This window comes from Rousettus aegyptiacus, unplaced genomic scaffold (genome assembly GCF_014176215.1).
Source record: "Rousettus aegyptiacus isolate mRouAeg1 unplaced genomic scaffold, mRouAeg1.p scaffold_m13_p_17, whole genome shotgun sequence".
Taxonomy (NCBI): domain Eukaryota; kingdom Metazoa; phylum Chordata; class Mammalia; order Chiroptera; family Pteropodidae; genus Rousettus; species Rousettus aegyptiacus.
This window is the reverse complement of record NW_023416292.1, coordinates 41,764,817-41,782,855: the sequence shown is the minus strand read 5'-3', so window position 1 is coordinate 41,782,855 and position 18,039 is coordinate 41,764,817. Positions and strand designations below refer to the sequence as shown.

Sequence of the window (18,039 nt, the reverse complement as noted above, 5' to 3'; positions counted from 1 at the left end):
GTACGTATGTGTGTGTGCAAGTATGTGTGTACGCATATCTTGACAGATCTTTTAAATATATATATATATTGTTGTCAATAGTATTTATCAATACATTCTGCTGGTTAAATCTTGTTGTTCCTCTAACTTCTCGTTACTTTCAATAGGACCTATGATAAAGAGCCTTTCATTTTACAATGGTCAGTTTTTCTCTAACGTGTATTATTAAATTTATGTATCTAGATAAAAAAGCCCTATGAATCTGACCACACAGATTCCATAAAATATGCAAATGAGAAATCAATGCTTTACAATTTAACATAAAATTTTAAAAGGAGAAAATATCTCTTGTTTAAAATAAAGCAAATAAAGCAAACGAAGGAACATTTTTAAAAAGTCATTTTTTTACTACATTTATAGATTGACCAAATGCATTCTTATATAAAGTACTGGTTTTTTTTTTTTTTCCCCAAAGAAAACTATTAAGGAATATAACCCGGTATTCACAGTTTGAGGAATCTGAAACGTGTACTTCCAATTGAGAGATACAATTGCAAACAACAGCCTGCAAGAATGAAACAGAGAAAAACTAACTGAGGAGGTACAATAGAATTGAGTGTACCTTTGGAAACTATAGCTGTAATCCAGTTTGTAAGAAAATAAAGAATGGAAGTATTGGCCTAAACTCCACTGAATCACAGAAATCTAACACAATACAACACAAGTGACATCCTTTTCTCAAAGAGGCGTAAGGCTCATTGAGTTTGGCGATTCAATTACCCTCTCAACCTGGAAAGAACCCTCCTCCTGAGCGGAGGTCCGCTGGCAGAGCAATGTGGGATGGCCTGCATTGTACACAGCTGGTAAATATCTAAAAAGCTGCAGGCTTTGAAAAACAAGAGTCTCTGACCTTTTATGATTGCTATGGTGATTCTTCAATAAAACAGTACTTACAATAGAGTTCCTTAAATGCCTGGAAAAAGATTTAATTTTTAATTAAATGTCTCCAAATATCTTCTCTTCACATAGAAATCTGTTTAAATAAACACCTAAGTGCAATGCTTCATTAGGTAGCAAAAAATATGAACAAATTAATAAAACAAAAAGTTTTCCTAAAGTAGAGACAATTCTGATCTTGCTTACACATTTTATAAACTTTTATTCCCTTTTGTCTTTTTAAAGATAATTTGAATAAAGGTGGTATACATTAATTAGAATCACAAAGTCTTATTGAATTTTGGAATGTTTAGGGAAAATTTAGCTAGCTGGATCATGCTTACAGTCAAGAGTGCCTCCTTAGGTATAATTACAGCCAAAATATTTTAGACTTCAAACTTTAGACATCTTGTTTTACTCCTATTTTTATGAGATCAACCATAAAATTAAGATTTCATATATATGTTCCATATAAATTATTTACTTTTACATATAAGAGAAAGATCCTGTGATGATGGCTGTTTGGGATACGCCAAAGTTAATAAATGAGAACGCTTCCCAGAATTCATCTTATTAGTTACAAAATAAATATATAGCATTGATTATTTTCTACTATCTGTAGGATAAAGTCTCAATTATTGAGCATAGAATTCAAAGATTTTCACAACCTAATCCTAATCCAATTGCCTCGTTTCTTTCCCATCATTTCTTTTCATATAATCTAGAATCCGTACTAGCCACAGTGATATATTACATTTCCTGAAACCTGCCTTCTGTATACCCATAATCCTGCCTTTTTATATGCTTAATACTTTCCCTGGGTTGTAGCACTAGACATATTGAATTATAGTTATTTATTTTGTAATATGTCTGTAATTGCTCATAGATTATGAACTTCTAAAGCCAGTTGTGTTTGGTAGATAGTAGGTGTTCAATAAATAACAACTAAGAAAATAGTAATCACTTGTATGGTATCTGCATAGCGAATGAGAAGGGAATTTAATAATTCCACATCAACAAAATATTTGTTGAATAATTACTATGTTAGGGATTTTCACATACAAGTATTATTCAGTTTATACTGCAACCATGTAAAACAGATGCTATATTTCTTTTGCAAATGAAAATAAAGAGATAAGTAATTTTCTCTGGATTAACAATAAGTGGTCAATCTAAAAATTCAACCTAGACTTCAAATCCTATTAAATCTGACCATGTAGGTTAATATCATGCCTTTTACCTAAGTACTAACTATTGATTCTTTTGAAAAGCTAAAACTATATAAATTTATGACTTTTCTCATAAAATTGTTTTAAATAATTGACATATTGAGTAATGATCTTCATATATAAATAGATATCTGGTTGTTCAAAGCACATTGGATTTTTGTAGCATTTTAGAAAATAAATGTTAAACTCTATAAAAAGGATTCACTACATCTTTATGGGAAGACTTCCTTCACCTGTTGCTCAATTGTTAAAAGATAAGACCCTTGGCTAAGAGCTCATGATGCTTCTTTCACAAAGATACTATTAATCATTCAATCAATCAACTGTTCACTGAGTGAATAAAAACTAGGTTTAGCCTTAATTTTAAAAAACTAAAGATTAAAATTATTTTTGTTCTAGTCATGCACATAAAAGCCTGTTTTGTATTTTTTGTTTTTGCAGGAATTTTTGTTTACAACTCTATCAGTCTCTATAAATTATTACAAATCTTAAACAAATTAACTGAATTTTAGTAGAAGTCCAAGTCCAAGTCCTTTGCTTTGATATGTCTCGGTGTGCCAGACTTAAAACCAAAGCATATTTTTAAAAAAGATATTTCACAAATTTGAAATGTGTTTTGATAAACAATGACAGCTCCTATCTATAAGCATTTAGCAAGCTTAAACTAGAGTCGATCTAGACAATGAATGCCTGGGTTAAAAGATCATTAATTTCAACATAAACTAATTATTAAGATAATAAACAATAAATTCATTTTCACAATAATCATATCACGACTTGGAAAAGACTAATTAATACAATGTGCTACTTTCCTCAACTGTCTATAGAAATCATTTCTTTAAGTACTTTCACTCAGTTCACTAAGATGAGATTTATGCTTTAATCACATTATGATAGAGATCAAGATAAAATACTGTTATTAATTTCATTTCCAGGGATAAATCTGAGTTCACCTTGTTTGCGATACTTGTGATGAATGATTTGATATCCAGATTAGTTGGACAGCTCTTCTGACAGGGAGCATCTGCACATTTCAGGCACCTAGGAAATGAAATAACTGGATTAAAGGAACCATGAAATATATATTCTCTACCCTATACACATTAGTGTCTAGTAAGAACAAATAAAATTGCATTATTTTTAGGTACAAAATTTTTTAAGCAATAAAGCAAACATATTGTTTCACCTTTTGCACACCTTTAGAGATGTATAAAATAGCACCCCTCAGGCTAATAACAGCCTTTCCTCTCAGTGTTCCTCCTAGAGTTTACGAGGATCACACCCATGACATGTTATTCACTCATTTACTAAATCAATCCCTCACTACCCTGATAACACTTAGAGAATGCAGTCTTTCATGATAAAAGTTTTGTTTGCTTTGTAGGCCACAATTATTATACAAGTGAAAAAGGTAAAGTTTCTCATTTTACCACTTGTAATGTCCTTTCTTCCTCCCTTATCCCTCCCACTTTTTCTCCCACCTTTCCTCCTTCCCTCCTTCTTTTGCTCCCATCATGCCTCCCTCCTCCAATTTTCTGATGTCTTTTAACCTACATACTGTTCCCATGACCATTGGGCTTCATGGTAGATGCTTTAATGCATGGCCCAGGTCCACACCCTTCCAGACTGAAGCATTTACTCCCTCAGCTGCTGTGCCCTCAGCTGAAGAGGACAGGCTCAACCAAGGTCATGCCCCCTTTCCACATCCAATTACAGGTCAATGAAAGAGTTAGAGGCTCAGTCCCTTTGCCCTCACTTATGGAACAAGTCTGCGGAGATCCACTATAGCCTTTATTGTGACTATATCTGTCCCATCCTGATTCCTTCACTCTTACATAAATGTTGATCTAAACTTCCTGCATACTAATCTCGTCTCAGAATCTGCTTCCTGTGGAACTGGCCAGAGGTATGCTCAAACCACCTGGAAAGCTTGGTAAATGTTTCAGTTTCTCCAAAGGAATCCCTTGTGAGTCTGATTGGCCTGGGGATCTGCATTTTGAAAAAGCCTTTGAGGTGCTTTCGATATACGTGGTGGGATCCAAATAGTAAGAATCACGATTCCATAATTACTAATTCAGGACTGAAACTATTGGCCAGAATGGTCCTTAATTTGTACCTGAATATATGTTCGTTCATTTATTTCGTATTTACTGATCCCCAGTTACATGGCAGGACATGGGATATGAGAATATAAAAGTACTGAACTAGCCCACCATGGTCCTGCCATTGTGGATGCAGCTTGCAGTTTAGAGAACAGACATCTGAAATGCACTTGTAATAGACAGTGTAAATTTGGGTAGAGACAGTATGCCAAAGGAACATATATGAAGAGCAGTAGTCCAGGAGGGAGAGAGTTGGGAAAGATCTTTGGGAGGAGTAATGCTTAAAAGGGAAGTTTGAAGAATGAGTGGGGATTAAGCAAGCAAAGGAGTGTGGAATTTTGAGTTCAGGGTCCTTCAAGCTGATAACCCAAGAATAGAATCACTATGTGCCAAGGTCTGGAGAGAAAGACATGATAGGGTAGGTGAACTAATTTAAGATATAACACTGTCACATTTGTCAGAGGATCAGAACTCTCAGAATTTCACTAAGAATGAATTCTACATTGCTCAGTGACAAAGGTGACTAGCTAGCTCATTTTCCATCCACTTCCATGTGTAAAGACCTTGGTTCATTTCCTTCGAGGAAACAATGCCATTCTCCTTGTCATTCTTTTGTGAGTAGAAGAGTCCTCTTCATTATCTGAACCAATTTCTCAGTACCTAATTAATATCTTGTTTTCTAAATCTGATCTCTTTTCTTTGGTTTGTGCCCTTAGCCTTCTCTCTAAATTAAATTTTACACAATGAGTACCGAAGGCTTTTCATAAGCAATTGTCTTCTCTGAAATGTAATCATTAAACCGCTCTCCTATCATTTCTCTAAATGCCATTGTTAGATTCACATCTATCATTTAGTTGAATTCCTACCTTCTCATACTTATGATTTTTCCCTAAAACACTGTCTCTAAGTTTAAAAATAATTTATTACAAGTATTATCAGCAGCATACACTGCAAAACAATGCAAAAAGAGTATAACACATTATCTATTTGGTTCTTGATGTCAAAATAAAGTGATACTTATGAGTGTTATATTTACATGGATAAACATGTTGAGTGTTAATAATGGTTTAAAAGAGTTTCCTAAGCTGTGAGAAAATAAAATAGCTAAAAATTCAGCAAATAATATGCCATCTTAAATATCTTCTAATTTATAAAAAAGTCATGTTAACAGTATTTAAATATCTGTCATCTAATAGGCATAAAGCAACACACACACATACACATACATATAGGTTACATATACATAACACACATATGTAGGATATATATAGGTTATCCCTAATGAAGACACAAATTTTCTGCTTTTTTAAAAATACTCAAATTGAATAATAAGATAATTTTTTAAAAAGTTACATGTCAGCAGGTATGAATGAGTCAAACTAGTGCCCAGTGTATTTTTCTGTTCTTCCAGAGAAATCTTAAATTCAACATAAATGCATTCACTTAACAACACTGATGATGTAAGGATTTTTAGTTGTGGTTATTAAGCCTCTTTACCAAATAATTCTCCTTTTATTATTGAGCTAGTTCACAAATAACAGCTGTTGGAAATGTCAGATGTTAATGAGGCAGGGCAACACAAACCTGAATTGTAGCATTCTTTTTTTTTTTTTTTTTTTGGTGCCATGAATATGCCAGAATGGGCTGCCTCTGATAATAATACCATCTTGCAATTCTCTAAGCGCTCTGCAGACCTAAAGTGCATCAGGCTGCCATTAATCCCACTTATCACTCTGACAGCTCAGTAATTACACTACTGCTATAGCCAGGTAGTCCTAATAAAATATCAACCACTGCACTGGAATGCATACTGGTGAGATGTTTTATTAAACTTGGTGGGGGTTGATCATCAAGTGACATTACTGTTGACCTATTTTTCTATTTGACAATAAATTATCCTTTGACCATGCCATAATAGATATTACAGAGTACATTTACTGTACCAAATCAGAAAGGTACTGCATTACAATGATGTAGGCAAATGGTGTAAATAAAATAACAGAAATGCATGTCAGAATGTTATTACCTAAATTGCTTTAAATGATTGATAACATGAAAAATCACAGACATAGTACTTAGGGGAATATGTCAACAATTATTGTAAACCACAGTTCTACATAAATTTTTCTTTACAAGTAACATTTAAATTACACTTGTTTTTATCTTCAGTCATTTAATTCCCTTTATATTTCAAAATTCCTCTATTATAAAGCAGTTTATTTTTAAATGCATTATAAAAGGCAAAAGTTAACTCAGACAAACAACGATGTAATATTTTAATCCCCAAATAATTACATTTATACTAAGAAGAGCATATTATTTTTAAAGTAATGAAACATCTTAGATTTTTTTACTAGTGATAAACTTTATTTCCATATTTAATAGACAGCATTACAATGGATTTCATTAAAAGCAGAGAATCGAATCCTTAATAATGTAATTCTTCATGATTCAAAATGACCATGAAAGTGAATGAAAACTTTAGTACTGCTACTTAAGAACAAGAACTATTAAATATATATTTATCCAGGATCTTTCTCCAGGGAAAGAGAGCCATGATTCCTCTCCTCAAATATCAGTGGGGCTGAATAGTTTTACTTCATAGTATGACATCAAAAAATGTTATAGTGAGTAATATAATAAGCAGCATTTCATTCTTCACACATCTGAGAACAGATGTCTGCTTCTTTCATTGTTAAGCACCCACAGCAGTTAGAATTTTAACCTTTGCTTGTTAAAAATTTTTCCAATTCATGAGTTTAAATAACTTATTTCTCAGTTAAAAAAATTTACACAGATCTATTTGAAAACCTTGAAACCTCATATTGCATTGTCTTTGGTTTTCTGCTAGACTTTGGTTCAACCAAGTCAGCACCATTTCATCACGCTATGTATAATTCATATTAGGCCATATATAATCAAACTGAATAAATTAGTATTTAAAGTAAAAAATTAAAATATTTTCCAGTATTGATGTATTTCCTTAGATCTTTCATGTACAGTACCTTTATGAGAAATTTCTAACTTATGAAGTGTAGCATATGGACACAGGATCTAACTTCTCTACCCTAAAATCCCCAATGTAGACAATCACATTGTCTAATATTCTTCCCAAACTAGGCCATATTTCTACTGAAATGGAGCAGAACTGAGTATCAAGTTGAATGGAAGGAGTGTGAATCAAGGCATGGGGGTTAGAAGCATCATACATGTATCTGAGTTTTAAAGCTCCCATCCCTTGTATCCAGATCCTGTCATAAAATAACCTAAGAGTAATGGCTGGGATCTTTAAAACATGATGGGATGAATTCAACATTCTGATACATTCAACAGTCAAGAGCTATTCTCAGCTTCCAATAATTCTCTCCGTTTCTCTCAATAGTCCATTAACAGCCTTTCCTATGTACTTACTGACTCCCCTTCTCTGGTTACACCACAGGTTCTTACTAGCTCAGGGGTACTTGAAACTAACTTTGAATATTCCTAATATGCATCTTGGCCCAGCTTCTATATTCTGCTGGGCTAGAAAGCTATGGCAACATCATTAAAAGTAACTTAATTTTTATGCTGTACACCATTCTGCCTTTTACCACACCAATAATGTTCATGTTTAAGGCTCTTGAAATATATTTGAATGTATAGGTTAACAGCAAAACATAATTTTTAAATAGAGCTATGTATCTACTAGAAATTTCCATTCACATATGGGTGCTTCAAGACAATTCAAAAGAAGCAAACTTTAAAATAGCACACAATTCTCACAACTGATGCTCAAAGTATTTTGTTGGATAATCTTGATCATAAGTCTAAGAATGAAACAGTTAAAAACTTTTCTACAATTTTTCTGTAATCTGCATCAGAGAATTATTAGTTTTCTCAGATACCAATGGCTAAAAATTTTTTTTAATATTTTACATTTTTTTGCATATTTTAAATTAAATTTAAAAACTTAAGTTAAATTTTATAGTTATTCCTGATCTTCATATATAACTGATTCTTAAAAAGTAATAAGACTGTTTTTATATCCACTTCATGGATGAGAGTATTAATACTCTAGAAATCTCCCAGCAGCATAATAAGGCCAGTAGCCAAGGCAGCTGAAAGAAACTACTAGAACATATTTACCATCTTGCACCCAGGACTACCCCAAAGGTGAGATTGTACTGACCTCATCTCTTGGCAACATCGGTGCCTTTTCCCAGAGTAATTTGAAGACTGAGAAAGAAGCAGTTAAGAAGCCGCCGCTAGCAAAAGACTACAGTATCCTTTCTCCTAGAGTCCAATTTTAAGGGAAAAAAAAGTAAGAGGTGACAGACAGTCTTAACTGTCTCTTCAAGAGGCTTCTCAAGTTAAGATAAAAATACTAAGGTTATCACACAATTCCAAGGCTTGTTCCATCAAGGCACTGATTCCTAAAATGCAGTTAATTTTATTGCAATTTTAAACAACTTCATTATAGCCACTTGTATTGGAAAGACACTTTTCTATCATATTCTTATTTTTAAAGAATTAAGTATGCTATAAAAACCTCAACAGAGTTGCATACTTATTGTCCTGCAAGCAAATACAATATTTCAATAAAATTTGTACATATCACCTCTGAAAAATTTAAACATATTGTCCTATTCTAATACACAGAATCATCATGAACATCTGAAGAATGCTACCTTAAACTTAGGATTTTTTCCCCATTCAAGTACTACCAGGCCCAACCCTGCTCAACTTCCAAATTCAGATGTGGTTGGGCACATTCAGGGTGGTATGGTTGTAGACTTTGGGTGGTCAATACACAGTGCAATATATACATGATGTATTACTGAACTGTACACTCAAAACCCATATAATTTTATTAATCAATGTCACCCCCAATACATTTAATAAAAATTAAAAAGAATAAAGAAAATTTAAAAAACAGATTTTTCTCTTACAAGATAAGAAGAAACTAAAAGTTTTTGTCGTATAGAGGTGGAATAAGAGGGATGTGATGGAATCGGTGTACATTAATAACTTCAGGAAGATTTATTCAAAGGAAATTAACACATGCCATGCATATATGTATAAGATAGAACTAATTAGGTATAAAAACAGAATCTAATCTAAGTAAAGGAAGTGAGATCAGTGCTTCAGACTTTTAGAATCCACTGGGGCTTGGACATATTAGAAATAGAAATAATAAATAATAATAAGATATAATTAACAATACCAAACAATAATATCAAACATCTAAAGAAAATAGGTTTATTTGCCAAATGAATGGTAATGATGTTAATTATGCTGAGAGTTATGAAACAGAATGAGAACACTGTAGGTTGCAGCAATGAAGGAAAGTGTCCAAATTTCCCATTTCTCTGTTACGAATTTATTTAAAAAGTACAAGATCATGACTTACAAACCGGATTGTTGAAATGGAATAAAAATAAGTTATTGCATTACAATTGATAGGTGTAATTAAATATTACTACATTCGTAATTTTTAATATCTCAATAATTCAGTTATAGTAAAGCCAATGAATATAGAATAAAAATTTTTTTATTAAATATTTTTTATACAGTAGACATTGAGCTCCTAAAACCTCTAATAAAATTTGATTCCCGTCACCTGCATCCACAACAGAGGTACACTTTTAATCAAGAAAAAATGAGAATACCATAGATAAAAGGTCTGCTTTATGTTCTGAAGGGATGGCCTTGTCAATGCTCTCTTAGGAAACCATTCTTTACCCTACCGATGGTGAGAATTAAGAGTACTTAAAGAGATTGAGAAAGATTGCTAGATTTCTGGAGCCTCAATACCCCCTTCTATGAAGTGGATATAAAAATGGTCTTATTAATTTTTTAAGAATCAGTAATGTATGGTAAAAATGAGTATTAAATTTAACTTGCTTTTTAATTTAATTCAAAATATGTAAACATGTAAAATATTTTTTAAAATTTTAGTCATATCATATCATTTTAGCTATTTCATCTACCATATGAGATATTTAGCTATATATATATAGATATACATAGATAGATGATAGATATATAGATAGATAGAAAGATAGGTATAGATAGATAGATGATAGTGCATGCATTTGTATGTGCATGCACCTAGATGTATGTGTATGCTTATATTAATTAAGTACTCAAATGAGCTTGCTTGCACCAAGCCTTTAAACATTTTAAAACATAGCACAGAGGTTAAAAGAACAGGCTCTGGTGCTTGATTGCCCATATTTAATTCCTGACTTTGCTTTACTGATTTTAAGACATTAGGCAAATGACCTAACCTCTCTGGATAAATGAAATAAATAATTCATACTTCAGAGGTTTGCTGTGAGATTTTTTTAAAGATTATATACTTATACTAAATAGTACGTATTTTCTTAGTTACTTAACAGACATTCTCTATAATCCTTGAAATGCTTTGTACATTGTGCATTGCTTTCTCTTCTTTAATGCAAAAGAGGTCAGTGAAGTGTCATAGTATAATGTTTTACAGTTATTTACATACGTTAAGAATAGTGAGTATCTGACAAACATTAATATATCCTTTAAGTCTTCATTTTCTTTTTAGGAAATTTCAGAACAAAGAAAATCTATTTCCATTAGGAGAATCAGAGACATTTTCTCAGACAGAGGTGCTTACGCTGGATGCTTGAGAACAAGTAGCATTTTACCATGTGAACCTGAGTTCACCAGAGCTTAAAGCTGACAGCAACTTCTGGATGCGTATGTGGTTCTCCAAATTCCACACAGCAGTTACTACTGCACCTTGTGTATTTTTGCTGCCCAATAATGTAAATGAATAAATGAATGAATGAATGAATGAGTAAAATGAAGGGAAAAGAAAATCTACTGCCTTATGCAATCCATTAAAAAAAAAAAAAAAGGCCATGAGTTCATCCAAGGCAGAGACCGCAATTAATATTTGGTTTTCAGTACCTATGCTAGTAGCTGGCACATGTATAGTTTCTCATATATGTTTATGGAAAATTCTTTGGTTAGTTGCTGCAGTTATTCAGGAAAAAAACAATTGCTAAAACACAACATGTCACTCTCATCAGATATCCAATGTTATTTATATGAAATCCTTTCTTTTTGAGGCTTCTGGATGTTTCTCCATGCAAACAGTATGATGTAAAAATACTCTTCTAAAAATTTGTTAAACTTATGATGGTTTATGGGATGACTATGCAGTGTACCATGAAGGCTGTACTTTGGAAAACAATTGTATCCTAACTAAAAGTGGAACTGATATATATCACAGATATATCTTTAAGTAAAAATCTAAATGATGCGATTAGTAAATATGAGAATCCACATGATAAAAGAGGCTTTTCCACATCCCATACAAAGGCCATCCATTACCTCTAGCGCTTCTGTATCGTCAATGCCCATGTTAGGTGATTTTCTCCCTTCCCCTTTTCAACTGCCGTCACCTAGTGAGATGGTAGCAAAGTAAGTCTTACCCTCCAGGGTAGGGTAGCACTTTTCCCTGACAAAACATGCTATCAATGTACAAACATGGTCTGTCCTTAGGTAACTTTAAATAAATAAGAAAATACCTATATTTTACACACCATTTTAAGTTTATACATAAACTTATTATTTATGTACAAGTGACCACATACATCTGTAGTAAAGATCAGTTACATAGATTAACATGGTCTAGTTAGCATGTAGCCATTTTCAGAAATCTAAGCTTCACAATACATTTTACAGTCCAACCTACCATATTTAATTTAAATACAAGCCATATGTATATATTTTTTTTCAAATCACTATTGTTGCTCACCACAGTTGTGGCTCTCCTCACATCCTAGACAGATGTTACATGATGCTCAATATACTTTTGATCCTTTACAGACCTTAGAGGGAACTGGGTGACAGGACTGACAGTTTTTATTATAGCTTTCCTACTACTCGATAATCTTATTTCACCTGGACTATTTCCCTAGTAGTGCCAAAAACTCTTTGATTTATACTGAGAATCCTTCCAGGCTTTTCTCAGAAAAAAAAAAAAAAAAAAACATTATTTTTGTAGCATATCCATATGCTGTGCAGATTATCTTTTCCAATTTTGAAACATCTGTTGTATGTTTATCTTAATGTCAATAAAGCCCTTTTATAAAGGGTAACAAAAACTTTTCAAATTTCAAAGCTGAAAAAGCTCACTATTTAATGGCTTAATTGCAGACGATTTCAGAAATAATAGGAATACTGAAATATAGATTTTACCTGGTTTCTAATAAAGATATAAAAGAGAAACAAAGTTAAATAGGTTAAGCCATAAATAAATAGGTTAATAATAGGAATTTATACAATTCCTAGATTTATGGGGTATGTTGATTAAGAAAATATGATATTTGTATAAATATGTAATCCTACTTAAGGGCATGTGAACTAAGATTTAAGATAAATTTTACTTTATACAATGTTATATTTTTTTAATTTTTTGAGATGAGCAAGTATAACATGTAATTTTAAAAATAAAAAGGCCTAGATGTTATTGACAGCAAAAATCGCATTACCCTGTCTAATTTTTATTTTTTTACTTTGGTCATTTGAATTGTCCAGACAAAAGTAAACCCACGATGCTCATATTTTCTCTTTACCTCTTCACCCCCAAAATCTTCAAAAGTCTTACAAAGAATCCAGTTAATGGTTTTCAAAGGATGACCACAGCGGAATATACTTCTGAGTAGTTGGTGGTTCCCAAAGCTAACAGAACAAAGAGTCAGGTCTGGCCAAAGAAATAAAGGGTGAAGGACAGCACCAGCACGGAGGGACTCCTTAATTAAGAGAAAACAACAGTGGAAGAAAATATGTGGCCATAAAATTATAAGACAGCATTCACGAATAATAGAATTTAGAAACAAATAAATGTATCCAAATCTTAGCAATCTAGATATTGTAGTGCAATCGAAAAAATTCAACTCAAAATTATGAAAAAGCTACTGTGCTGGCGAAAGGGGGGATTTACTGAAACTTACTTGGAAGATGGTAACTAAAAATATACGGGGCTCGCTTCATGTAAAAGAGATTTTGTCTAGCTTTTTTTCTTTGTAAGTTCATTAGTGATTATTTTTAGGTGTTGCAAGAACAGATGTGGAGAGCAATAGCCAGATCTGAATTTTCTTCTTTTTGTAATTGTTCATTTTCATGTGTGGAGCCATACAAATTTATCTAAAAGTTTTACTCCATAAACATGATGCCACTCTCCTTTGTCTGAAGTAAAAAGTAAACACCCCCACACATATTTAATTTAAATTTAAATTTAAATATTCATTCCTTTTACTTAGCTAAATCTATGTTGAGTACCCCAAGTTTAAAAAAAAAGTATTCAGCTCAACATTTAAAAAAGCGTTTTACATAACCTGGGTGATCTTTTTAAAAACACATCTGATTATGCCATTCTTCTGCTAAAAGGCAGAATTTTGGCGGAAAATTACCTTTGAGCCTTAGCTCCTGCCTTTTTCATTCCTACAGTTCCAGCTGCAACACCTGCCCCACTCTAGAATTCCGTAGTTTCCTGGGCCTTCCAACATGTTCTTCCCCTGCCTGAAGAGCTACACTTCAATCCTGCTTCAGAATTAATCTCAGGTGTCTTCCCAGAGTACCCCGTGGATTCTTCTATCAAAGCAATTACCACAATGGACGGCAACAGCTGACTGACTTTTCTGTTCTCTCTTCTATTTCCTCCTCCAGTGAGAAAATGGTTCGGTTTGTCTTTGATGTTGGTCTGCTTTGCAATATTTTAAGTTAAAACAACAGTAAAAGATTTTTTTTAAAAAAAAAAAGTCAGAATTTTGAAAATACTCCAGGTATTGCTTTTAATGTTTGGGAAAAATCACTTTTTAATAATTGCTCTTCAAACTTCTGTAAATATACACTTACAATGAAAAATATTTATATTTGGTTTAATCTATTTAATTAATACTTATGCAGGGGTTACTATATGCTAGCACTATTCTGTGTTTTATAAATATTAACTTGTTTAATCTTATAATCATTCAATGAGGTAGATACATATAAATATTAACTCAGTATATATATAAGAACCTGATGAGATAGATTCTGTTATTCTCATTTTAAAGATAAAGATATTAAGGCACAGAATTTCCTTCTCTAATTCAGGTTCAAAATATTTTATTTTCTATTTCTGTGATTCTGGTGAGCATTAAGAAGTTGATAAAATAAAAAGCTCCTAAGGGTCTGTGATTCCTGGTTTTCTCTTCTACTTCATTCTAAAATCCAGCAGCATATGGTGATGTCAGAGCTTGCCTCACGCTTTCTGAAAGCTGGATTCAGGTCTCTTATCTAAGGCTGACTGTCTCCAAAGCCCAGTCTGTGAGTATCATCATTTCATTTCTGCAGTAGTTCTCATAACAATATCCAGTAGCCCCATAGAATTTAAGAAAGTTTTCTGATATAATATATAAAAGCCACGCATTATCATCATTGTTATACAATATATTCTATAGATGGCTGACTTTAAAAGCAATCTAACAAAACTTCTCATTTACTTTATGAGGCACCCAGCAATAATGTTTGCATATCATGTTATTCTTTATAAAGCATTTTTTGGTATATAAATTACCTATCAAAATCATTAAGACCAATTTTCCCAGTAGAGATACAAGACAGACAAAATAAAAGCAATTAGAAACAATATGTAGAAATACCATAAATATGGATCATAATAGGTTATACAGAAGTATATTTCACATGACCAAACCTAAAATAATGTCACTAAACAACATTTGGAACATTACACATTTCAACAAAAAGGTAGTTAAGCCTAAAATTTTTGCAGATAAAGCTGTTGCGCGGACCGTTATTACTTTCCACTAGGTTTCGTATAAAGTGACTTAGATCCATTTCAGTCCTTATGAGTGTAATGCCTAAGGATCAATGCTGACATTGCACATGACAAATGTGCAGAAATTTCAGTAAACTAATGAGTATGTGGGGAAAACAGATAAGAATATAAAATTTTAATCTCAATTTAATTCATAACTTAAGGTGAATCAAGGTTTTAGGCAATAACACTGCTTGGAAAATGAACAAAAATGATGATGGCCTAATCGTTATCAGAAAATTTTTGAAAATGTTAGCCTAGAAGCCAAAGGACACAATGCTCAGAAATAATATCTTGAACACAGTCATCAAAATTAGCTGCCTACAGCTTAATATGACATAAACTCTAGAAACAAGACAGAAAAATAAAAATCTAAGGGCAAATAATACATATTTTTGTAAAAATGGAAAATTCCATCAACTATGCTTTGAATGAAATGCATTATAACACAATGCTGTCATAGTTTGTCATATGTATCACTAAATTTAAGAAAGCTGAATGAAGAATTTGAGTGAAGCTAATAGAACCGAATTGTGTTTGTGGCCTGTTGAATCCTAACACATTATTTCCTTCGTTCTTTCATTCTTTCCCTCCTTCAATCAACAAATATCTATAGAGCACTTGTTATTTGCTGGGGATTTTGCTGGGCACTGGTGCTGGAGATAACAAGACAAGACATGGGTTCTGGCTTCAAGAAGCTCAAAGTGAAGAAGTCAGATAAATGAATACACATTCTCAGGTAACAGAGAGATGAGAAATATACAGATATGCCCTGAGTTTAGAGGCACTCCTATATGTTCACCCTTCTATCTCCAATGCCCAGTAGGATGCTAAAGACACAGTGGATGAATCTGTTTCTTCAGGGTGTGTGTGTGTGTGTGTGTGTGTGTACGTATGTGTGTACAGGTGTGTCCTGTGGACAGGACAAACAATACAGAGCTTGAGGAAGACACTTAAGAGGAGGAACTGGAAGTATTTACTACTACAGTCTCCTGAAAGTGGCATAGAGCTCTCTGCTCAACTACTTTTAGATTTACCTCCACTGCAAACAGATCATCTCTTCTCTCAGCTGATCTCTCCTCTTTTATTCATATACTATTCATTAGTTACCCAGCACAACATAATACCATAATATAGTTTGATGAATTCTGGATTTAAATCCAGCTCTATCACTTATTAGCTTTGTGTTCTTAGGAAAATTATTTAAAGTCTTTGTGGGAAAGCCCGGTCAAGGTGGTGGGGTAGGTAAACCCTGAGCTTGCCTCCTCCCATGATCGCATTAAAATTACAACTAAATTATAGAATAATCAATCTGGAGAACTATCTGAAGACTAGCTGAACAGAACTCCTGTAACTGGGAATATAAAGAAGAGGCCACATCCAGACTGTACGAGGGGTGAGAAGAAAAATGAGCTGGCCCACACCTATGTGTGGCAGTTGAGCATCAGGAGGCATATCTTGGTTGTGAAGTTTCCCCCAAAGGAGTGAGGGGTCCCAGCCTCATACTAGGATCCTCAGCCCAGGGTTCCAGTGCCATGAAGAGGAGTCCTCACAAAATCTGGCTGTAAAAATCAGTGGGGATTCTGACTATGCAGGTGAGATAGAAGGCTACTGGAAAACCAGATGTTCCCTTAAAGGGACAGCGCACAGACTCTGGCTCCCAGGCACTTACCCTGGCCTCTGATGGAGGGACGGCAACTTGAGAGGTGCCAGAAACAAACAGGGAAAGATTGAGTTGTGTGCCTTCAGGGAAAGAGCTGGAGGGACTGCCGCCATTATTCCTGTGTTTAGCCCTCCTCTTGTGCAGCCTAAGGAGAGCTGCCATCTTGCCTGAGTTGAGCCCCACATGGCCAAATCTGAATCAGCATTGGCTTGGGGAGATCTACTAACTCCACCCTGGTGACTCTGGACCTTGCCCCACCCAATCACAAATTGCTGACAGCATATTCCTGGCTAGGCAACCAACTCCACTCAGCCCTCTGGGCAGGAGGCTTTTTCAACAATAATTAACGGGTCCCCAGTGGCAGGCAACCAGCCTCTATCCAAGCTGCAGTACTTCTAAAACAAATCTCGAGAGTTTGAGAACCTGAGGAGGGCTATGGCTAGCCTCCCTGTAATCTGAGGCTTTTGCAAGTTGCCATAGGCTTGGCACTGACATGAAATCTGAATCTGCACTAACCTGGTGAACACGATTCGCCCGCACCTGATGACTTCCAGAGACCCCCACCTCGCCCAACTTGAGATCCTTTCAGCTGCTGAGTCTTACATCAGCCAGCTGGCAGCCTGAGGCCTCAGGGTGCCCCGAGCCTTTAACTAAGCTGTCCCAGGCCTGGTACTTGGGGCAGCCAGCCTCGATTCACAGTGTGGCCTCTCCCACATAATTCCAGGTCCAGTACAGGCAGAGACAAACTGCAGATTACTTTCTAGCTCCTATCATGTAGCCCCGGGCATGTCACAGGCAGTGGCTGACCTTGGCCTGTACAGGAGCCCCAGCCAAATAGCCACAGAACCAATGACCTGAAAGCTGGCATCAGACCACAACAAATACCACCCGATTAGCATTATAAGCAGCACATCCAAAGGGTGGTAGCAAGGGGCACAAGTGCCCTCTGGGGTGAATTCCACTATGTGGGATCAGCCCCTACACAACAGCTTATATACAATGGACATGGCTAATCATTATTGCCCATCAATCCCACCCACTGACATGCTAACAGCAATCAAGGCTCAACTACAACAGGAAAGCACACACAACCCACACAAGGAACACCTGGCACAGGTAAGGAGGGAGACTGTGCCACTGGGCCACACAGGGCACCTACTACATAGACCATCTGGCCAAGACTGGGAGACATAGCAGCTCTATCTAATACATAGAAACAAATAAAGAGAGACAGCCAAAATGAGAAAATAAATATGTTCAAAAAAAAAAAAAAAAAAAAAAAAAACA

The 18,039-nt window shown here is 34.4% G+C and overlaps 1 protein-coding gene across 5 annotated transcripts in view; it reads right to left on the bottom strand.

The window, feature by feature from the left end:
* DPYD (dihydropyrimidine dehydrogenase) overlaps positions 1 to 18,039 on the bottom strand; it is a 691,841-nt gene that overhangs the window by 537,224 nt on the left and 136,578 nt on the right. For all 5 annotated transcript variants that reach the window (XR_004955308.1, XM_036235253.1, XM_036235254.1 and 2 more), the window contains one exon: positions 3,098 to 3,185. Coding sequence is in view for 4 of the 5 variants with exons in the window: in XM_036235253.1 (XP_036091146.1) it covers positions 3,098 to 3,185 (88 nt within the window). In the remaining variant the exon portion in view is untranslated. The remainder of the gene's footprint in view (positions 1 to 3,097; positions 3,186 to 18,039) is intronic.